This window comes from Cucumis sativus, chromosome 3, assembly GCF_000004075.3.
Source record: "Cucumis sativus cultivar 9930 chromosome 3, Cucumber_9930_V3, whole genome shotgun sequence".
In the NCBI taxonomy this organism is placed as follows: Eukaryota; Viridiplantae; Streptophyta; class Magnoliopsida; order Cucurbitales; family Cucurbitaceae; genus Cucumis; species Cucumis sativus.
This window is the reverse complement of record NC_026657.2, coordinates 3,703,688-3,724,807: the sequence shown is the minus strand read 5'-3', so window position 1 is coordinate 3,724,807 and position 21,120 is coordinate 3,703,688. Positions and strand designations below refer to the sequence as shown.

The following is a 21,120-nucleotide window of genomic DNA, read 5'->3' as shown; positions in this document are numbered from 1 at the left end:
AATTAGCATAGACCTCTTCCTATTTAGCATTCATAGTATGCATGTAGTAACTACAACGATAAGTTCCCAGAAAAATCAATAAAAGAGATCCTAATCAATAACATATCTTCACAAGTTTGAAGTGGAAAAATGCATTTTACAACTACGTGGGTGTCAAATCCAAACCTAGAAACTATATGGGTGTCAAATCCAAGCACTAGAGGTAACCAAATTTTGGTTCAACCACCCAAGATATAGAGCTCCATCCTTTTCTTCAAGTGTGTACTTATCACAGTAGTTCTTTAGCAGAGCCTCAATAGTAGCATTGACAAAAGGGCTTAAAGGGTGTGGCTTAAACCCAGCCATGAACAACCGTGATCTCCACTTCCTGAAAAGTTCATGACGTTCGACTCTTTCAGTTCCCTCACATGCTACTAAATTTACGATGTCTCGAGCTAAACAGTGTTGCTCCACGCTGATTCGCTCCTTGTGATCTCTTGGAAGTGTCACATCTATGGATTCAAAAACAGCAGTATAATACTTTAATGTCTGGAGGAAACGAGATAAAAAGGGTGCTGTATTGTTGTTTGACTCGAGCTCGACAACCGTCACGACTTTTGGGGACAAGCTCTTGACCAGCTGCAGAATTCGATCCCGGTGATTCTGACTGCCAACATTTTCGTCTGGCATATGGTGCAGCACCAAGGAAAAACTCACAGCAATTGCTTCACCGGGTTGAACTTTTAGATCTTCACGTTGAATCTCAGAAGCAGAGCCTGCAATTCCATGGAACTCAAAGGGTATCTTTAATGACTCCGCTAAAATCAACAACCTTTTTCTGACAATCTCAAGCCCTCCTCCTCGAGCGAAAGCTGAAGTGGAATCATCTATGCCTGTAATAGTAACCTTTGGGGGCCCTCCAGGCCGATTGGCGAGAGCTTGCAACAACGTGATCCATTGGTTTCCCTGAGCTATCTGAAAATCAATTATGTGAACTCTATTTTCACCTTTTATAGCTTCAGCAATTGCCCCATTTGCAGAAAGGTAGCCAAACTTGAAATAAGGGCAAATTTCATATAGAACATGCATGTATGAGAGCAGTTCAGCACCTATAGGCTCTTTACATCTTAGGGCTTTGTAGATAGAACTACCTGAACATGCTGTCCTTGCAACAAGTGCCTCTAACAAGTAAGCCCCTAAACGTTGAATCGGCTCACCAGAAACTGAGACCATTCCACGTAACTCTGACACCAACCATTCTCCAGTCATCATATCGTTCTCATCTATTGCTCGTGCACAAGCACAAAGCATCTCTTTCAAATCCCTTCTAGAGATTATCTCAGTCACATCTTTCCACCCTGCATCTTGCATGGGTAATAGAGGATGAACTGGTTCAGTGATAGAATAGACGTCAAGCCCATCTGCATCAGGTCCAAGCATTGCAGTTTCCAATTCCCTGATCTTGTGCCTTAAGTCATCAGCAGCATCGTCCGTTAAACAAGATCTACTGATAGGTGAGCCACAGTTATTGTCGGGAGAATAATACGGGTCTATAGGGTATGAATGGCACTCTTGATGTGAGGAAGGGCTTCCAATTGATGTCAAGCTAGCAGTAGAGGACGAATTTTGATGTGGGTAACTACTAGTTCCCGAGGACGACTCAACGTTGCAATACTGTTTGAAAGACTCAGAGGGTAAGTGATTTTGATCTAATACATCGTCAGAATACAGGCCACCTCCATGGTTGATAGGAGGCCAGTAACAGGACCCGGGTTCTTGCAGTGGTTGTTCACAGAACCCATAAGATTGATTTGGAACTTTCTTTCGTGAAGGTTCCTTCATTGGGAATTATATTTCTAGCACAAGATTGACCCAAGAGCAACGACAGGACACTTTTGTGAAAAAAGACGATCTGAAGCTTATTGCAGACTCTCCCTTTCCGTCAGCAAAATAACCCGTTTTGGTTTCAAGATTCCGAGAAAATGCAGACTACGATGCCTGATGTAACCTAACAAACAAAATCAGAGGTAAACTATTATAGAAGAAGAAATTACACGCAACATTTTGATGCATTAAAGAGTCTTAAGCTAGATATTGTAATCAGAAAGATTCAAGAACATGTTTGTTTGAGCTTAATTCGCCTACGAAACTTCAAGTTACATATACCCAAATCAAACTTCGATTGTGGATGAATATAAACAAAAACCAATATTTCAAACAGCTTTAACCTAAATTACATCACAAACATGATAATTATTCATAGAATTCCATGGTCCTCTCTTTTCCATCTCTTTGAGAATTACCAAGATAGAATCATACACTTCCCAAAGTATAAGCTCTATCCTAGACAAAACTAACAACAGATATTTTGTTCTAAGAAACAAAACAAAAAATAACCAAACATTACAAACAAAACCCCTCTTTCAAGGTTCCAATGCCAAATCTCAGGACACATGAAAGTTTTTCCTCACTAAATTCAACTGAAGATTCGAACAAGAAAAAACTCTACATAACCAACAGAGCACGCAATACCCTTTCCCTCTATCTCTCTCATACACAGAATCCTGAACAGGCAAACTCTAATTGAAGTAGAAATACCTTTGCCCTCTGTCACATAAACAAAATCTTACACACAAACTCTAATTGAAGTAGAGATACAAGGAAAAAGGGGGGAAATCTTGCCCTCACCATCTAAGAACATGAAAAGGCATAAAAACAGTAAAGAAAAAGCTTGTGGAGTTCAAAGCAAGGGCAAGATCCGCATATTCCCAAGCAAAAGCAACAAAAAAGAAAAAAGAGAGGAGGGGTTGAAATTGAAACAGCTCAAAATTAAACAATCAAGAGACAAAAACAGCAAACTGAGATTAAAAACAAAAAAGAAATCAAGCCCAGAACTAAGATTCAAGCTAAGAAACGAGAGAAACAGTAGAGAATTAGCATCAAGGATGAAGTAAATAAAACCATACACAAATGCAAAGAACACTAACCTTAAAGGAAGCAACTTGAAAAGAAAAAAAAGAGTAAAAAGTAGATATTTAAGAAGAAAAAAGAATACCCAGAAGGCATAAAATGAAGAGAAAGGTAAATGAATTCATAAATTGAGGTACAGCTTCACACTTATTATTATTATTATCAACGATCAACGATCAACGATGGCGATGGATGATTGAAACCATTTATTGCAAAAGAGTATAGCTTTGGGCCATTTGCCTAAAAACCATAAGGACAAAAGATCTTGTGTTTTAAGGAAAACCATTCAACACCTTCCCCTTCACAATTAACCCTTAATTCTTCCACATTATAACATTCTTGCCACCACTTTGGTACACTATTCATACCCACATGGCCACATCCATTCATTTTAAAAGTAAAGCCAATGTTTTTCTCTTCTTCTTTTGATGCAACATTCCATTTCTTTTAGTAAATTAATAGTATAAGCAAACCAACTTCCTTTGTCTCTCAAGATGATTTCAAAGATAGATTAAATAACATGAACACTTTCCTTGTTCATATTAGGAATGTAATCAAAACACCTTTTGGAAATTCCAAAAAAAAGATAAAAATTTATATCTGAAAATGGTTATTTCTACTGTACTTCAAGGTAAAACAGAAGTGAGAAACAGATTGGATCTTTTTTTTTTTTTTCTTGGTTCAATTAAAATCTAAAAAGATAAGAAAAATGTTTTTGGAAAAATAGTAATAATAAATTTTGAAGTAAAACATCATAAATGATATCTGAAGTCGACATTGTGGGAAATTGGTCCACACGTTTTATTATGTCTGTCTTTACAGCAAATTAAAGTTTTTATCAACCCATCTTTTTTTCTTTCTTTTTCCAACTCTTTTTTAGGATTATATTTTCCATACTTCTAGTATTTTAAATGAACTTTTTTCGAGTGATTAGAAGTTGGTATGAGTTGTGTTTTCTTTTTGTACGTAGGTTCACTAATTTGTCACTCGGACCACTACTTCTAGGGACAACATCTTACCACTACCATCACAATCAACTTCTACCACTTTCTGCCACCAACGTTTGCAACCAATTGTGGCAACCTCAATTGGCAATCATCACCGATTGATTATAAGTTATTAGGTTCAAATTTAAGCATCCTTATAAAGTATATATGTATAAGGTGTAATTGATTATAAGGAAATAGAGACACAATTGAACCACATATGTTATTGTTCCATTTTATTAAAAAAGAGGTACACTTCCGTTTCCATAATTCAAAAGAGAAAAGTATAGACATGGAAATTCTCAACAAAGTATTTTGGGAATATTGCCAAATGGGAACTTGGAATCCTTCATGACATATCTTGAATGATTTGCCATCATCTTGGGTGGGGTCAATTGTATAGACGACACATTCAACGAGTTCGGTCCAAAATGTAGAATGATCCAATTTTTAGAAAAATGTCAAATACTCTTTTGTTGATTTCATAACTGCGTGAAATTACACTATTGTCCTTCATTCAGGGGATTTGAAATGTAAAATTATCCAACTTTTTTTTTAAATGTCAAATACTCTTTTGTTGATTTCATGACCGTGTAAAACTACACTATTGTCCTTTTTTTTTTTATTTCTATTTAGCGAAAACAAGAGATTACTTTTTAGCGTGTACACAAGTGTATTTTGGTAATTTCACTCGAATTCAAAGTCAACAAAGAGTCATTTGATATATATATTTTTTAGATCAAGTAGTTGACATTTTCTCTCGGATTTTCATCATTTATCTAACGAACTTATCGTGAGTGCATCTAGCACGAGAGTTTAAAGGCGATCTCTCATCACTGTGAGCTTTAAATTTTTTAAACTATGACTATTTTGAAAAGATTGTTGAATGTTCACGAGACATCTAATTGTGGAGTACCTTTTTTAGTACAAATGGAATCATGAACCTTTTCGTCCTCAACATACATCAATGTTAGTTGAGCTAAACTCTTGTTAATGATCGTTGATTACTTAGATTGCTTGGAGATGACAAATTGAATAACACGCTTTGATACAAAATTATGGGTAGGTCCCCTTCACTCACACCCATTGTTGTTATAATGTCTAAGCACATTCTCTTGCTCAATAAAAGCTATAATGGGGAACTATTCAAGTCTTTCTTCATTCCTCATCTTGAGTGATTTGATCAATTGGTGTCAAATTGACATAATTTTTTTCATCCTTTTCTTTCTTATACATTTACTGCAAAATAAGAGAAAAAAGTATCAAATTTAGGTGATTATCATTCTCTATTGTCACAAGTATGTGTGTATAGTTCTTTGGTAATGCTCATGACTTTTCATCGTAGAAGTGGAAAATTTGATCCTTCGTCCCAATAATAATTCTACTAAAAAACATTTTTGACTAAATTCTCGTTACATAATAATAATATTCTTTTTAGTTTTTAAAGTTCAACGCATATGAAAATAGAAAGATATTGAATTATCGACATTTGAGATAGTAATTGGTGTCCTTATTCATTAAGTTATTTCAAATTGGTCAAAGTGGGTTTAGCCTAATGAAAATTGACATATATATACTTTTTATTCATTTAGGTTAGATGTTCAAATAATTCTCATATCATTGCTTTCTGTACTAAAATAAATTAATTTATTTAAGTCTCGTTTGTTAATCATTTTGTTTTTTATTTTTAAAATTAAATTTACTTTCTCTCCATCAAAACTTTTCAAAACCTACCGTTTTTTTTTCAATATTTGACTTGATTTTTTAAACCATTAGAAGAAAAAAAATAACAACGTAGAAGAGTAGTATTTGTAACTATAAGCTTCATTTCCACGAACAAAAACAAAAACGGTTACGAAACCAAACATTATAAATGCAAAATTTTATAAAATATAAAATGTAATATTGTTCTTATATTATATTCAAATAAAAGAGAGAAGGTTAAACTTTTCACCATTCAAACAAAAGTATTAAATACACCACAATTAGAAATTATAATTTAGAATTATGTTTTCATTAACAATATTAAACACTATCAATTAATTATCTTTGACAACTTTAATTAACGGGATGATAATTATAAAAAATAATAATAAAGATATTTTTAAAATATTAAAAATATAACCAAATTTATTGAATAAAATAATTTTGTACTTCCTAATTTTATTAGAGGTTCATATTTTGAATCTAAATGTTATAAATTCTTTTATCGAATTATACTTTAAATTTAGATAAATAATATATAATTTGTACCTAATACATCCAAATTTAATAAATAAATAATATATTATTTGTACCTAATACATCAAAATTCAATAAATAAAAAAATGGAAGGAATGATGCATTAGAACAATGTATAGAAAAGCTATGCTCAAAATTAGATTGGGCATTGAATATGAAACTCACCCATTATTCCAATGTTCAAATTAAAGTCTTCTCTCATGTTGTTCAAAGAGAGTTGAATAATGCCAAAACTAGTTGGTCTCCAAAACCTTATCCCTGTTTGATTCCATATCAAATATATATATACACAATTAACTAACTTTACTCCAATTAATTTCTTTCTAACTTTATCAAATATATATTTTAAAAATGTCTAATATGCTCTTCATTTTTTAACTTTTACATTATTTCTTTATTGTTCTTTTAAACTTTGAAACAACCAAATAAATTCATCTTTTTGTTCAATTTTAGGTCTATTTTATACCTTATGTCAACACAAATTTATTGCATAAAAAGAAAGCACTTTATGACAAACATTTTGGTTCACAAATGAGAATTTATTTTTTTCATTCAGTTGACCACGCACGTGTGTATTTTTAATTTATATATTAAGAATTATGATAATTAACAAAAACTTCAATATTTACAAAATATTTGATCATGTCTATTAATTATAGAATTATTTTACCGTATTTAATCGTCACTATATTTCTTATCTTTTTGTGTCATCAAATTTTATATGCATTTCAAAAATGGTTTGTTAAGAATTGATTGCATTTGTAGATGAAGGTTTATTTTTTTTGTAACAAAACAAAGGTCTTGATTCAAAATTTAAAGTAATTTAATATTCCATAGCAAAAAAAAAAAAAGATTAGTTGAATGTAAAATGAATTTGATGATTGGTAGGAAAGAGTATAAATTTGGTGAAAGTCAAAAGTGTTAATGCATTTGTTAGTCCACAAAGCAATTCACACCAACATTTCTTTTTTTAGGACTATATATAAGAGTTTAAATTTTATTCAATGTTTGAGTTGAGAAAACATCTTACGTATATATACTAAACATCGTACACGTTTAAATTTCTTTGAAATTTTTGTCAAACACGGTCATAACAACTTGTTGATTTTCATGGATGGATTTGTAGCTTTAAGTTGTTCATCTTCTTGATTTAGATTTTTATTTAACTTTTTTTGTTAAACGAAATTTAAATTTAACAATAAAAACCACGAAAAAGAAAGTTTGTAGAAGTTTCAATGTGAAATTTGAAAGAAAAGTAGGCAACATTTCTTGTACGGTCTATTTTCATACTCCATCCGATCGATGTATGTCATGTTATCATATTTTTAAGAATGAGGTGTTACCTAAAACTCATTAATATTTAGAAAATCAAATTTAACATACAAATTATAGTACTTTCACAATACTACAAACAAAAATTATATTTCAATAGTGTGATGCTCAAACCAAAATGGAAAAGTAATATGTGAATTTCAAGAATTTAAGATTTTTTATTTTGGTATTCCATTAAAATTTAAAAGACCAACTAACTAAATATTTTAAAGTTTTGAAGTTATTAGACTCAATCATAAACCAACGAAAAGTTTAGGAATTAACATAATCAATCATATATTTAATCACAATTTGAGTGCTTAAGGCAAGTTCCCAAAATATTTTCAAATATTTCCCTAGGAAAAAGAAAAACATATTAAATTGGGAATGTAAGTAAGAGGAAGAAAGTGAATTTTGATATTATCTCAAAGGCTCAAGAATTTCTGCATAATTTAATTTAGACAATGAATAGTCATTCACCTCTTGTCATTGTCAATTAAAGAATAACTCACAGGATAAAAGAACAAAAGGGTAATTTGAATCAGACTGTCCAAAGACTTTTAATCAAAGAACAAAGCAATTGTCAATGCCAAATGTGAATCATTACAAGCTTTTGTGATATTGAATAAGACAATTTGGGTGATGAGATGGATAAATAATTCTGAGGAAAATTAGTCGTTTGGTAGACAAAACATCATTCTTTTTTCCTATTTCTTGGGTAAATTAAATTATTAAATTTAAGTCCATGGTGGAATTTCATACGTAGAGAGTCACTAATTTAGTAATTTGCTAGTAATTTTGTAGCTTGGGTTTTGAATACTTCATATGAATTTTATAATTACATACATTGATTTAATTTTTACTTATTACCAACAAAAGAAAATTGCAATAATTCTTTTCCTTTTTGGTGAGAATAATAATTTCTTTTGGGTTAGTTTACGCACTTTACCTAATCTCACAAAACAATCTGCATGACTTTGTAATATTTGGATGTCAAAGAAACTAGTATAAAATTAATTCCTAGATAAGTGGTCACTATGGATGACATCTTTAGTTATTTGAGACTATATCTTCCTTTTTACCACTAAGCCAAACCATAATGGTAGGATGAATTTTTTACAAATGGTTTATAGTTATCTTCGCTTCATGAATTAATTTAAATTGATACCGTTACTAGTTAGTATGAAGTTTTAATTGTTATGAGAGGAAAATTTAGGCGTATACATGTTAGGACTCGCTCGAAGCAACAAGTTATACTATTCAATGGGTTTGCCTTTAAAGACAGACAAGCATTTTTCATTCTCTAGAGTACTTAAAATTGCAAGAAGTTTTAGTAGAAAATGGAGTTTAAAAAAATCCTCAAGTCCATGTCTTTCCTTCTATTGCAAGGGAAGAAAATCATCTCAACCGATAAGTTCACAGAAGCTAAAGAAGAAAGGGAATATAGAAAATCCATAGTTTTAGGCAGGTAAAGAAAACCTTGTTAGGAAGAAGATGATGTCAACTTGTTCTCGGACAAAGTATTGAAAACTGCGTATAAACAACATGAGTTTAGCATGTCTGTGTCGATTTAACGACCGAACATAATGTGTAGCTCTTAAAAATTGCTCACTCTAAGTTCTCCATATCAAAGGCATCATGCTGATTGATGAGTGATCCCAACTAATATTGAGAACCTAGCTCCAGCTTGCAATAACATAATCAAGACAAGGGTGCTCCTTCTTTTGTACCAATTGCATTCAATAGTTTTAGCTCTATCTGATAGTGAGCCTAAGCATTAGGATATTCATGCCTGTTTGTGTAAGATAGTTTTATTATGGTATTAAATCACCGATTGATAAAAAGTAATAAATAGATGGGTGAAATAAAATATCTAATACTTTTCCTCACTTGAGGGCTTTAAACATGTAGAAGATCCAACAAGTGGAAATCAATATTAGTTGGAGAGAAAATGACGTGGTAGAGATATAAACGTAAGCCCTCCTACTCTAATACCATGTTAAACCACCGGTTAGTGCAGATGAAGGTAAAATTTAAAATAATCACATCCCTCACATATTGTGTTGTGTGTCAATTAAGTCCAGAGGGAAGTAGCGACTTGTTGGTTGCATACCCATCAACCTAGTCAGAGGCAAAATAACAATGCTAAAGCTTGGTGACAAAGCCCATGGTTTCACAGGAGTTACACTAGGGATGTAAACCGATGACTGAACTGAACTACCTGGTCCTTAGCCCCTTTAAACCGAGAAAACTGAGGTTTAAACCAAAATAGATTTGATTCGATTTTAATCAATGTCTTCGAGAGGGACGAGAGAGTATCAACTCTTTTTGCAGATTTTTCTCACCAGGTCCTAAGTTGGGCTTATCTAATGGCTAAGTTGAGGCCCTTTTGGTTCCAATTGTGAGATTAGGTTTCAATCTGGTGCTCCTAGAATACCGAATCATAATTCATGAAAAATTCCATCTATACCAAGACAAAAATTCAGTTTAAGGCAGAACCTGGAGCTAATATGTATACAAGTATCCAACTAATTGCTTGGTCAAAATCCAATAAGAAGAAAAGGATTTAGAAAATCCAACACAAAAACAAAGATATATAATTGCTTAAAACTTTATAATTGTGACTCCATGAGTTATATACAAATGCATAAACACCAAAATGGATGTGTGTAATCACTTAATCAAATAGCAAAACCGAATTCATTAAGTCAAGTAATTTTACTAAAGTTTCTGGCATTTTCTAAAAAGAAAACATGCGACAAAATCAGTCTGGTTGATTGATTTCATCCAGACATGATTCTAATAGAAATCTGCCAGAGACGACAAAATTTGTTTCACAATATCCCACTTAATCCAAATTAATTGAGTTTCTAATTACATAACTGGGGAAGCTGCCTAGCTTTATTGTATAAATAAAGCACTACCAAACTTAAAAACTAAGGTTGATAGGTTAAAAAATATTTAATCTTGTATACATGTTATCAACTATGTGAGAGAAAATGACATTACAAGAACTAGACGCTTGGAATCTAATCTCGTAAGCAATCATTTAGCAACATTTAAACATTTGATTGAGCATGTAACTGATAACAAACATGGTGAACTTAATTAGCTCTAACCTCAAATGCATACACTTAATGAACGGATAAGATCAGATCCTTTGTTCCTCGTGTTGCTTGAAAATCAACGAAGAAGATCCTGAATCACTTTCTTTGAAATATGAGTGTAAATATACAACTTCAAAACAGACATATCTTGTTAACTGTCTTCTTTATCCCCAAAAGAATCGCCTCCATGACTGCCATGGCAAAAAACCACCTGTCCAACCGATAAATGTCAAGAACAAGGAAGGAGCTCACAGTCATATTCTACCTGGAATAATTTTTCTTTTTTCTAACTATACTGTTGGAACATTACGGCTAAATATCTATATGTTTTTTATATGAGCTTGTTTCTAATTTAATAATTATTGGTTAAGAATTCTCAGTTTAGTGCTTTACCAAAATGATTGATTAATAACAAGCTTACAAGCCATGAAACTATACTTAACATAAGAAGAAATAGGCCGTTTAAAATTAAAACGTCCAAATATTTACAAATGTTTTAAAATTTTGGGGAAGGAATCAGCATCTTGCAGCCTCAATATAAGCAAGGTATAGTTTCCATGGTTGACATTTCTCTATGAACATAGATTCAAAGTGAATTGACATATCCATTGTAACATAATATAAAAAATATGAACATATTATTAGTATCAAGTACTTTTAACTTACTTAAAAGGAAAAACAAAAAAACAAAAACTTAGTTGCTCATTTGAATATTGTCTATGAATTTCATAATTGTTATGATTTTGTTCCACAAAATTTCATTAACAACACTTTTTCAGTTCAACATAATGATTAACAATAAGAAGAATTACAACAAAAAAGAACTATTACCACATTCGGGGCAACGAAAGTAGTCATCATCTCTAAGAACAAGCCCCGAACCACCACATTCTTTACATCTCTTTTGCACCCTCTACAGTTTTAAATTCCACTAATGATAAGAAAACACAAACAGAAGAAACAACAAATCACTTGAAAAAGTCCCAAAAAAAAAACTCACAATTCTCTTGCTGAATTCGATTCCGGCCACCACAAAGGGCGTCACTCCAGCTACAACCAAATATCAAAACGGATCAAATATAGATGATACAAAACATATCAAAAGAAACAAGAGAAATAATAATAATAATAAAAAAAAAAAAAAAAAACATTGCTGTTACCAATCGCTCCAACGAAAATTTGCCATGTGATTTGAACCTGAGTGGAGTCAGCTGGAAGCAAAGAAGCACCGTCAATGGCAGCAAACGCGGGTGTTCGTCTCCGATTATGGATGGAATTAGAGCGCGGTTTGAGGGGAAAAGTAGTGGAAGGAGGAAGAGTGGGATGGGTAATAAGAGGGTTAGAAACTAAGGCTTCCATGAATGGGTTGGAGAAGGATGAAGGAAGAGAGAATGAGGGAAATAGAGAAGGCAAGTGATTATTCGAGTGGATGGGTTTTCAAGCCAGTTCGCTACAACCACAAACTTGATTTGTGGGTATAGATTAGTTTTTATTGAAATGTAGATATCCCAAGAATGAAATATTTGAATGGGGATTTGGTTAAATCAGGTCAGACAATGAACTCACGTGGAAGCCATCGCCGCCGTACAGAAGAACTCGATGCTTGAGAAATGGAGAACCTTCTCCCGTAGATGTCATTTGAAATGAATTAATTCCCCTAGTCCATGCACCTCATAACCATATAAGGTTTTTAATTCATACAAAATGGATTTAGAGTTCAAAATTTAGTTACTCATTTTGCAATTTAGTTATTCACAAGGTTTTAATAAATAAATCAAAAATAAAAAGACGTGCTTATACCAATATTTAAAAAAAATTGCAAATATATTATAGATATATAAAATATGTTAGGATCACTGAAAGATATATTTATGTATTTATTAATATAGATTTATAAAAATATTAAAAAGTAAAAAGAAAGGATTTGTTGTTGCTGCTGTTCTTCAGTCATAGCCTCTGAATAATTATTTGTAAGTTACAAATGGATGTGAGATAATGAACTTGACAATAAACAAGTAAATCTCGATCCGAACTACTTACTCGAGAGGTTGTTGTTGTAGGCTGTGGTTGTTCAATTCTTTCCTAAATCAAAATGAAAAACTTTATGAAGGCAATCCAGAGGAATAGGCAGAGGAAAGAGCATAGCTTGGACTTGGGGCTCTTTGAGTGGGTATATATATATATTGCATCTTGCTTTTATAGATGTTTCATAGTGGTTAGTCAATTTTATTTTATTGTTCTATTGGCTTTTTTATTGATGATTAGAGAGAACTTTGCAGAAATTAAACATTTTTCAACAAATTAAGAAATGGAAAATAAATGAATAGTCGAAGAGACAAAACATTAAAAAGAAAATATACAAAGACTTTTATTTGGTAAGGAGATTCTGATAACATTCCAAAAGGATTGATGTATATGGTTTCTTAAATCTAGAAAAGTCCTATCTTTCTAACCCACCCAAACCCCCCTCTCCTTCTCCTCCTCCTCCTCCAAAACAAAAAAAAAAAAAAAAACAAAAAAAAAAAAACAAACAAACAAAGAAACCTTTATAATCTCCTTACATTGTAAGATCTGTGCATTATATTTTATTATAAGCTGGATGGATGACGAGTTTAAAACTCTATATACTCTGGGACATCAAATTGGTAAGCCTTCTATATGTTGTATGCCTGTATCTCTATCACTTTCTATCTGTTCCAGTTTAAAACGGACTTTCTGGTAAGTTATATCCTTCACTGCCATCATAAACAAAAGAAAATCCCCAAATTCATTAACCATTTCACCATCACAAACACATAAAATATATATGTTCTTGTTTCTACCTCTCGAGGTTGAGTTCCATGTGATTCCAATCTGTCACGTTTTGGGGGTGGGGTTGCTGCTTATTATCATCAGTAGAGCTCGAGCTAGAGTTAGAGCCACTATTTAGAACGTTGAGAATATCCATCAAATGCTCAAAACTTTCTGTAGCTGCTAAAAATGAATTATAATAAAGTCAAATTTGAATTAACTTATTTGAATATATATAAAATAAAATAAGTACCTTTTTCTTTTTTTTCTTTTTTGTTCCAATAGACTGTAGGAAATTATTTATTTGATTTGAAAATTCTTTATTTGATTATTCCTATGGTACATAAGGATATGATCTTTTTATAAGAAAATGCATCATCATCATCAACCTTCTGGGACTGGAACTTTCAGTTCGTTCATCTGATAGCTAAAGTAGGGCTGATTCACGACCGATTTCTGAACTAAGGTCATCTCAGAAAGGCTCCTCTCGAGTTCACGCTGTTGTTGCTGCTGCTCTTCCATCCTTAGTCTCAGCATTGTGGGGGGGAAATCATAGCCTCTACCAACTATATGATTTGTGAGTAATAAATGGATGTGATGAATAAACTTAGACAATAGACAAGTAAATCTCGATCCTCCACTTACTTGAGTGAAGCTGCTCGGATTCAAGGCTGTTGTAGTGTGAAGCAAAGTAATCTTGGTGTTGTTGTTCAATTCTTTCTTGGTATTTCCTACATCAAATTTTAAGAAGTTGAAGGCAACGGAGAAGGAATAGGGGAGAAGAAATAGGCAGAGGAATGGAAATAAGGTGACACCTTTCCAACAGCTTGGACTTTTCTCTATAAGGTTTCACGAGAACCCGAGCCCCGCAAATCAAATGCTCACTATCATCAGACAAGATTAGTTTCACAGTCTCCATACTGTGAAATGTGACAAACCCGAACATCCTTCTTTGTTGGCAGGGTATCCTTACATCTTCAACCATTCCATAGTGGACACTACGATCACACACAATCAAAATAAGATATGTGCAATTGAAACATTAATAAGAAACAAATACAATCAATTAGCATTTGCCTGAAGTAATCAGAAACATCATCTTCTGTGAAGGTACTGTCAGCTGGAAATGTCATATATATCTGTCGGGCACTGCTAACAATCGGCCCGGGATCATTCCTATCCTTCCTATGGTCCATGAATTTCGGAGCATCTTCTGCCAAAATGACTGCATGCTGTCCATGAGGCCTGATATGTCAAACAAACCAAAAATAAGTATTAACAGCCAGCTTTAAAGTCATAATCGAAACCGGAACTGAAACTGTAACCTAAACCAACCTGTCGATCACTTGGATGCTGTTTTTCAATCGAGTGAGGAGCTTCGTCAAGCTAAAACCTGACTTACCATGCCTTTGGCTCTCAGTTAGGTAACCTTCAGCTTGAAGAACTTTTCCATACTTTTCATAGTAAATCATTGGCAATGAAGCAATTGAAATAGGACTGCCTCTTCTTGATTTAAGAAGCTCAACAATTTCAAACTCCAACCTCTCAAGTGAACCAGGTCGGAAAACATGATCATCATTGACATTAGAATTGGTATTATACAGATGAGAAAGGCTCCCAGGCACGAGGTTGCTATGGAGATACCTACAGCTATTTCCATGCTTGCAAAATCCTTTGTTGTAGTAGTGACATGTCCTAGGCTGAAAATCCGGCACATTCGAGTAATGGCGGGTGTTCCTAGTACTAAAGCTATTGAGCATATTATCAGCATAGCTACAATCAAAGCTAGAGAGACCCGAGTTCGACTGTTCCATATGGTCCTCTAAGCAAAATAAGTTAGCTGCATTTTGTAAGTCATACATAGAAGAATCATGATAGCCTAATGATATGTAATCAGGAGTATGCTTGTTAGTAAGCTGTTGTTGCTCCCAACCAGGAGGGGAAGTTGAAGGCTGCCTGTTTCTAATGGCTAATGGTGATACCGGGACTGGCATCGATCGCAGTTGATGCAGCTCAGTCTTGGCTAGCATAACAACTTTTTCAATATGGCTCTCATTTGCTAGTGCTAGCCTCGCCATCTCCTGATCCCCATTATCATGGAGAAGTAAGAATCCAATGATTTTCATGACATTGTCGGGATCGATTTGATTGATTCGATGGAATACAGTCCTAGTGTGAGCCGAAAACTCCATAAACTTTTCATACACTACATTCAAACATATTAATGAAAATTTCAATATCTATACAAATTGATAGAATGAAACCATAAATATAAATATATATATACATATAGAAATTGAGGAAATGGAGTTACAAAAACAATACAAAAGGAAGTAAAAATTCGGAAGGAATGAAATAGAAGACTAACAAATTGAATAAAAAAAATGAGAAAAACCAATCTTCTTCGATGGTTTCCCTAAGTTTTTCTGGAAGCTTTCAATTAAAAACTAAAAAAGAACTTCAAAAGAAATTAAGAGCAGGGAACTTTGAATTCAAACAAAGAAACAAACTTTTAAAAACCCCATTTGAAAAAACTTTACAATAATCGAATTGAACCCCAAAACAATGCTAAAAAAAGAAGTACTAAATCTGGGAAATTTATATGAACAAAAAGAATAAAGAAAGTAAGAGCAGAGAAAGAAAGCTTCAGACCAGGCATTATGGGCAAAAGGAACCATTTTTCTTTGTTGTTCTTGAGAAGAAGAAAAAGAGAAACCAAAACTAATTATAATTTAACTAATTAAATGGAAAATTTAAAAAAAAAAAAAAAAAAGCACCACAAACTTTTTTTTTTAAAAAAAATGAAAATAAAAATCAACTTACATCTTTTTTTATGTTTCTTTTATGCTTTGGAATTGACTAATTTGAATTCGAAATCTTTATGGTGCTTTCATTTCCTTTTATACCTAAAATTTACACTCATATTTTTCCAAATTCAGTGAATTGAGGCAATAATTTTTGCTTGAATATCGAACTCAACTTAACTGAAATTAGATTTTTCTTCATATATAAAAAAAAATCGAATTTACAAATAGACCCTTTGAACAAAAAATTGCTTTTATAAAAAAATAAAATTCCGGAAAAACCAAAGTGTTAAAAAAGAATTGAAGAAATTCATAAGAAAATCCTTCATGTCGGCAAGTTGCAAACTTTCCCAATTGACAGAACAAACTTATTTGGTTTTTGTCTTTATCAAATTTATTGCTATTATTATTATGATGATGAAATGTTAGCCCTCAGATTGTTTGTTGTGATTCACAAATTAAAGAAAAAAATTCATTTCATTTAATTATGTATTAAAAAATAGACATAGTTTATAAACATTTTATCCATTTGACCAACATTATTATGAGACAAAAATCCACTTGTTCCTATGAGGTCCCATGTTGTCTGCTCCTTTACAAAGAAAATTAATTTTTGGTTTTTGGATTTTCTTATAATAATTAACAATTTTAATTGGTTCAATTTGGTTAATTTTTATGATTAGTGATAATATTAGTGAGGGGTAAAATGGGAGAGTGAAAGTTTGAGAGAGAAAGAGGGAAGGGTTTAGTCAGAGAGTGGCCTATTCAAAAGGCTTAATAGGAGGGAATTTTTAAGTCAAAATAAATATATTTTTTAGTAACAAAAATATCTTAACAGAGACCTCTATGATTTTTATTTTTATTTACTGAAATTAGGAATTTCTGTTTTAAATCTCTTTTTTTAGTACAATTTTTTTTTTTTTTTGAAGAGTTGTTTGTTAACTAAGTTGAAATTATGAAATTAGAATATGAGAGACGAAATAGTTATATTACTTATTAGGAAGGTTATAAGCATTTGTGTTGCTTTGCTAACATTGCTTTATACATATTGTCTATCATGTATTTTTTAAAATTAAATAATCACTCATCACGCTTTTATCTTATTTTTTTTAAAATGTTTTTTCAATTTTCAAGTAGAGAACGTGATGATCTACTGTTATCGGTTTGCATCCAGTCGTAGGTTTCTTTTATTTTCATGTGTCATAATCATAACTAACTTTGTGTATGAATTTGTTATAGGTTTTACAATTATGTTGAGTATGTTTATATAAAAATCATGTATCTTTTCCTCATTTTTCTTATAGTTGTGAGTTAGGAGTTTAGGAAGTTATCACTAAGTGTCGTATGAGTAGTGCAGTACTAAAGGATGAAAGTTATGGACATCAGAAGATTTTATCTAATCAAATTATAGATTAGAAAAAGAAAAACTTACTTAGTTTGACGCCTCTAAATCTACTAAGACTCTAAATTGGGATACCACTCGTCGGAGATTTTCCTATTCTCTGAGATGAAATGATTTTATCTAACCAATTGGGATGAAAAAAGTTTAAAGAGAAACTATTTTGTAGAGAGCAAAACATTGACTTAATTGATCAAGAAAAACTGTTTTTCTTATGCATATTTATAACTTCTTTTCCGAAAGAGTACGAGAGAATTAGAAAATTCTATTAATTTAAAAAAATATTAAATTAATAAAAATTTAAAATCAATTAATAAATAATTTAATTAATATTTCATTTAAATCATATTTAATGAATACATTCAAATATTTTATAGTTTTAAATTATTTTAATTAAATAAAATAAAGTAAACCTATTAATTAATTACTCAATTAATTAATAGCTAAATTAAATAACCTAAATTAAATTTATATAATAAAGTTTGATTAAAATATATAAAGTTTGTAATAATCTATCACCCTACATTATACTAATTCCCAAAGTAAATTTAAACATTTTAAATTACAACTAATATAAATAAATTTCATTACCTTTTCCGAGCTAGGAAGGAGATCTAATAGATCTGACCAACAATATGAGATTAATTGTCTAAACTCATTAACTGCAATAATCAATATTCGTTAACTGTGTGTACACTCCACTAAAGACACACAGTTGAACTCTTCTCATTGTAGATATATTTTTGTGTCCACATATATAGACTAATAACAGTAAGTTAGTCCTAGGTTACCTCTGGGTCCTTAAATATCAATGCTCCTCTAATGAACAACATGTTAATGGTTCAACCAATAAACAGAAACCTCTCTCATCGCTCTTACTAGGGAGGTGGATCTGATGGCAAAAGCCCGATCGTCTCCTAGTAGAAGTTGGATCGCTGACGACGAAGAAGTTTGATCGCTTCTACTAGGGAAGTGGATCGACAACAAAATCTCAATCGTCCCATAGAAGAAGTTGGATCGCTGACGGTAAAGAAGCTCGATCACTCCTACTAAAGAGATGGATCTGACGGCAAAAGCTCAATCATCTTCTAGTAGAAGTTGAATCGCTGACGGTAAAGTCATCCCTGCAAACGATTGAAAAAAAAAAGATGAATAAGTTCTTACCTTTAGCTTCTGTAAAAAAACAAAAACAAAAAAAAAAAAAAAAAAAGAAGAGAGAAAGAGACAAAAAAAAGTTTTTCATATATTTATGTTGCTCGATGAGAAATAAATTGTGAATGTGTGGATCTATTTATAAGGCCAACAAATTCAATTCCTAAAAGGATTATGAATGATATTTAATTATTTTTTTTAAAAAAACAAATCCAATGCATATAGGAACATGAATGTTTTTTTTAAAATAAAGAAAAGATAATCCATTTAGCTTATCTTATTTTAAATTATTTCATTTTTTTTTTTGGATAAATCTCAAAATTTTGTTGATTTGAGCTATTTAAAATATTTAAATATTTCAAAATTTTCAAAAAAAAAATTATTCTCAATTTTAAAATTAAATTTTGGGTTCAAAATTGAAGTCAAATTAACTTGGATACATGACCTCAATTTTTATCTCAAATTTAAATTGAAGCCATAATCTTATCCTTATTTCAAATTAAATTTTTGGTTATGTTCCAAAGTTTATTTTAAAAAGTCTAATTAAAATTTTTATCCTTAAATTAAATTAAATTGTTGATAAAACTTTGAACTTTTCTCAAATTAATTAAGGTTTGACCATATTACAACCCTTATTTCAAATTTAAATCAAAATTATATACTTACTTCATGGTTTGATTAATTTGATATGTTGAACTGAGAAAAAAATCTCAAAAATGGGCATTTGTTGAATAGAAAATTTTGAGACCAATCATAAATTGTGACATCATTTATTAAATTAACGGTGAAAAGTGCAAATAATTGAATTTGAAACTAATTAAAAAATTGATACGTGATAATGTCATATGTTTTCATCGTAACAGTTGGATCAAATTAATTATTTTGCTTCAATTAAATATTATTTACTTGGACTAAGTTCAATTGAGTCAAAAAAATAAACTTAATTGAGCAGTAAATATGACCAAAATTCATGTGGTTGAGTCCATGGATTTGATCCATGAACCAACTAGACTTAAACCGATAAAGTCCACCAGAGAACTCTAAGTTGAAAATTTTTTACTCTAGAAGGTTTAGATAATTCTTCCAAAAGCTAGAAGACTCCCTCCTAACTCCTAAAGTCATGGACTATCCTCGAATATTGAAGTTACTTTGAAGATACAAGCTTTCTTTCAAGACTCCAACTTCCCTCGAAGATTGAAGCTTATTTGAAGATAAAAACTTTATTTCAGGACTCCAACTTCAAGAATATCACGTGTTCCGCTTTTTCAAATCAAGCGTATGCACTCAATTGAGAGAGAATAAGATGATAAAAAAGATCGAACCACACCGCATAAAATCAACAAAAATACAACATCAACTCAAGTTCAATATCGCAAATCAAATTTCTCCAAAAATCTCGTGCGAACAGTTATAACTTATAAATGTATATATATTTATATTTGTAATTTTATGATTTTGCAATAATTTTGGTTGAGTTTTCACATTTAATTTATGTTTTGGATTATTGTCCAAGCAATTTAGCTAATTTTCTTTTAACTAAACTTTATTAACCCAATTACATTTAAAACAACTTGAGATTATGTTTAGGTTTCAACTTCATGTAGACGGATTTGCCTATAGAATTCAGAGATAGTGACCCAAATCAAAAACAGCCTCAAGTTTAAAAGTAAATAAGTTTCCGCCTTTTACTAATCTCATCCTCACATTAAATTGTTTTTTTTTCAAACTTTTTCCCTTTTTTCTTCTTTCATTTTGCCTTCGTTTTTATTTCTTCTTTCTTTCTTCTTTTAGTATTTTTCTTCCTTCTTCTTTACTTTTTCTTTCTTTTCGCTTTTCTTCTTTGGTTTTCTCCAAAACATAGACACCAACAAAATATAATATTAAAATAATATTTTTAACTATTATAATGTTATAATGTTATAATATTTTCACTCCCATTTTGTTATAATGTTAACTATTATATTTTTTACTTAGATTAAAATAGTTAACAAACGCACTCATGACACAAACTATTACAACATATCAATTATTATAACCCACATGATATAATGATAGTTGACTATATTTATCAATTTAGTGTTTCAAACATTCCTATAAAATTTCCATTTAACGAGTAAAAGAAGTTGAAACTTTTAAATAAAATTTCATTTTGAAATGGTTCATAGATTTACCATAATTGTCTTCATTTTGTAACGTTGACATTCGAAGAAGTGTGTGCACGTTTGAAAATTAATATTAGTTTTGATATCTTTATCTAAAATAAAGGTGGTAATTAAATTCTAAACCTTCGTTGTTAACGATCATGATGACAAATCGATTCACTATTAACGTTATAAACCTTAATTGTGAAGTTGAAAATTATAAAAAGGTTGTTAGGTGCT

The 21,120-nt window shown here is 31.3% G+C and overlaps 3 protein-coding genes across 5 annotated transcripts; all 3 read right to left on the bottom strand.

Annotated features, from left to right (window-relative positions):
- Positions 1-2: 2 nt before the first annotated feature.
- On the bottom strand, positions 3-3,191 carry LOC101220072 (scarecrow-like transcription factor PAT1). Of its 2 annotated transcripts, none has more exons than XM_011652192.2 (2): positions 3,035-3,191; positions 3-1,987 (listed from the first exon to the last, which is right to left on the bottom strand). In XM_011652192.2, the coding sequence occupies exon 2, from the start codon at positions 1,819-1,821 to the stop codon at positions 184-186; it is 1,638 nt and encodes a 545-aa protein (XP_011650494.1). In that variant the 5' UTR covers positions 1,822-1,987; positions 3,035-3,191; the 3' UTR covers positions 3-183. The 2 variants fall into 2 exon arrangements, with proteins under 2 accessions (XP_011650494.1, XP_004149575.1); XM_004149527.3 differs by having other exon boundaries at positions 2,967-3,190.
- Positions 3,192-8,945: 5,754 nt separating this feature from the next.
- On the bottom strand, positions 8,946-12,241 carry LOC101220311. Of its 2 annotated transcripts, XR_004215501.1 has the most exons (5): positions 11,755-12,241; positions 11,595-11,644; positions 11,426-11,507; positions 10,607-10,805; positions 8,946-9,279 (listed from the first exon to the last, which is right to left on the bottom strand). XR_004215501.1 is itself a non-coding variant. In XM_004149528.3 (4 exons), the coding sequence occupies exons 1-4, from the start codon at positions 11,951-11,953 to the stop codon at positions 10,759-10,761; spliced, it is 378 nt and encodes a 125-aa protein (XP_004149576.1). In that variant the 5' UTR covers positions 11,954-12,241; the 3' UTR covers positions 10,187-10,758. The 2 variants fall into 2 exon arrangements, 1 of the variants encoding a protein (XP_004149576.1); XM_004149528.3 differs by lacking the exon at positions 8,946-9,279 and having other exon boundaries at positions 10,187-10,805.
- Positions 12,242-13,119: 878 nt separating this feature from the next.
- Positions 13,120-16,178, bottom strand: LOC101203347 (zinc finger CCCH domain-containing protein 18). The gene is made up of 8 exons (XM_011652191.2): positions 16,037-16,178; positions 14,720-15,590; positions 14,462-14,629; positions 14,200-14,382; positions 14,030-14,115; positions 13,774-13,950; positions 13,417-13,564; positions 13,120-13,329 (listed from the first exon to the last, which is right to left on the bottom strand). Exons 1-8 carry the CDS (start codon positions 16,041-16,043, stop codon positions 13,296-13,298), a joined length of 1,674 nt encoding a protein of 557 aa, XP_011650493.1. The 5' UTR covers positions 16,044-16,178; the 3' UTR covers positions 13,120-13,295.
- Positions 16,179-21,120: the final 4,942 nt, after the last annotated feature.

What these genes read in the sequence shown, in the direction of transcription:
- LOC101220072 (XM_011652192.2), bottom strand. Translation starts at nt 1,821, where the DNA reads ATGAAGGAACCTTCACGAAAGAAAGTTCCAAATCAATCTTATGGGTTC.
- LOC101203347 (XM_011652191.2), bottom strand. An exon ending in ATCCGAGCAGCTTCACTCAA is followed by an intron (nt 13,951 to 14,029) that starts GTAAGTGGAGGA and finishes CAAATCATATAG; the next exon opens with TTGGTAGAGGCTATGATTTC. An exon ending in GAAAGTTCCAGTCCCAGAAG is followed by an intron (nt 13,565 to 13,773) that starts GTTGATGATGAT and finishes CATTTTTAGCAG; the next exon opens with CTACAGAAAGTTTTGAGCAT.
- LOC101220311 (XM_004149528.3), bottom strand. Translation starts at nt 11,953, where the DNA reads ATGGAAGCCTTAGTTTCTAACCCTCTTATTACCCATCCCACTCTTCCT. An exon ending in AATTTTCGTTGGAGCGATTG is followed by an intron (nt 11,645 to 11,754) that starts GTAACAGCAATG and finishes ATTTGGTTGTAG; the next exon opens with CTGGAGTGACGCCCTTTGTG. An exon ending in TCGAATTCAGCAAGAGAATT is followed by an intron (nt 11,508 to 11,594) that starts GTGAGTTTTTTT and finishes TTAAAACTGTAG; the next exon opens with AGGGTGCAAAAGAGATGTAA.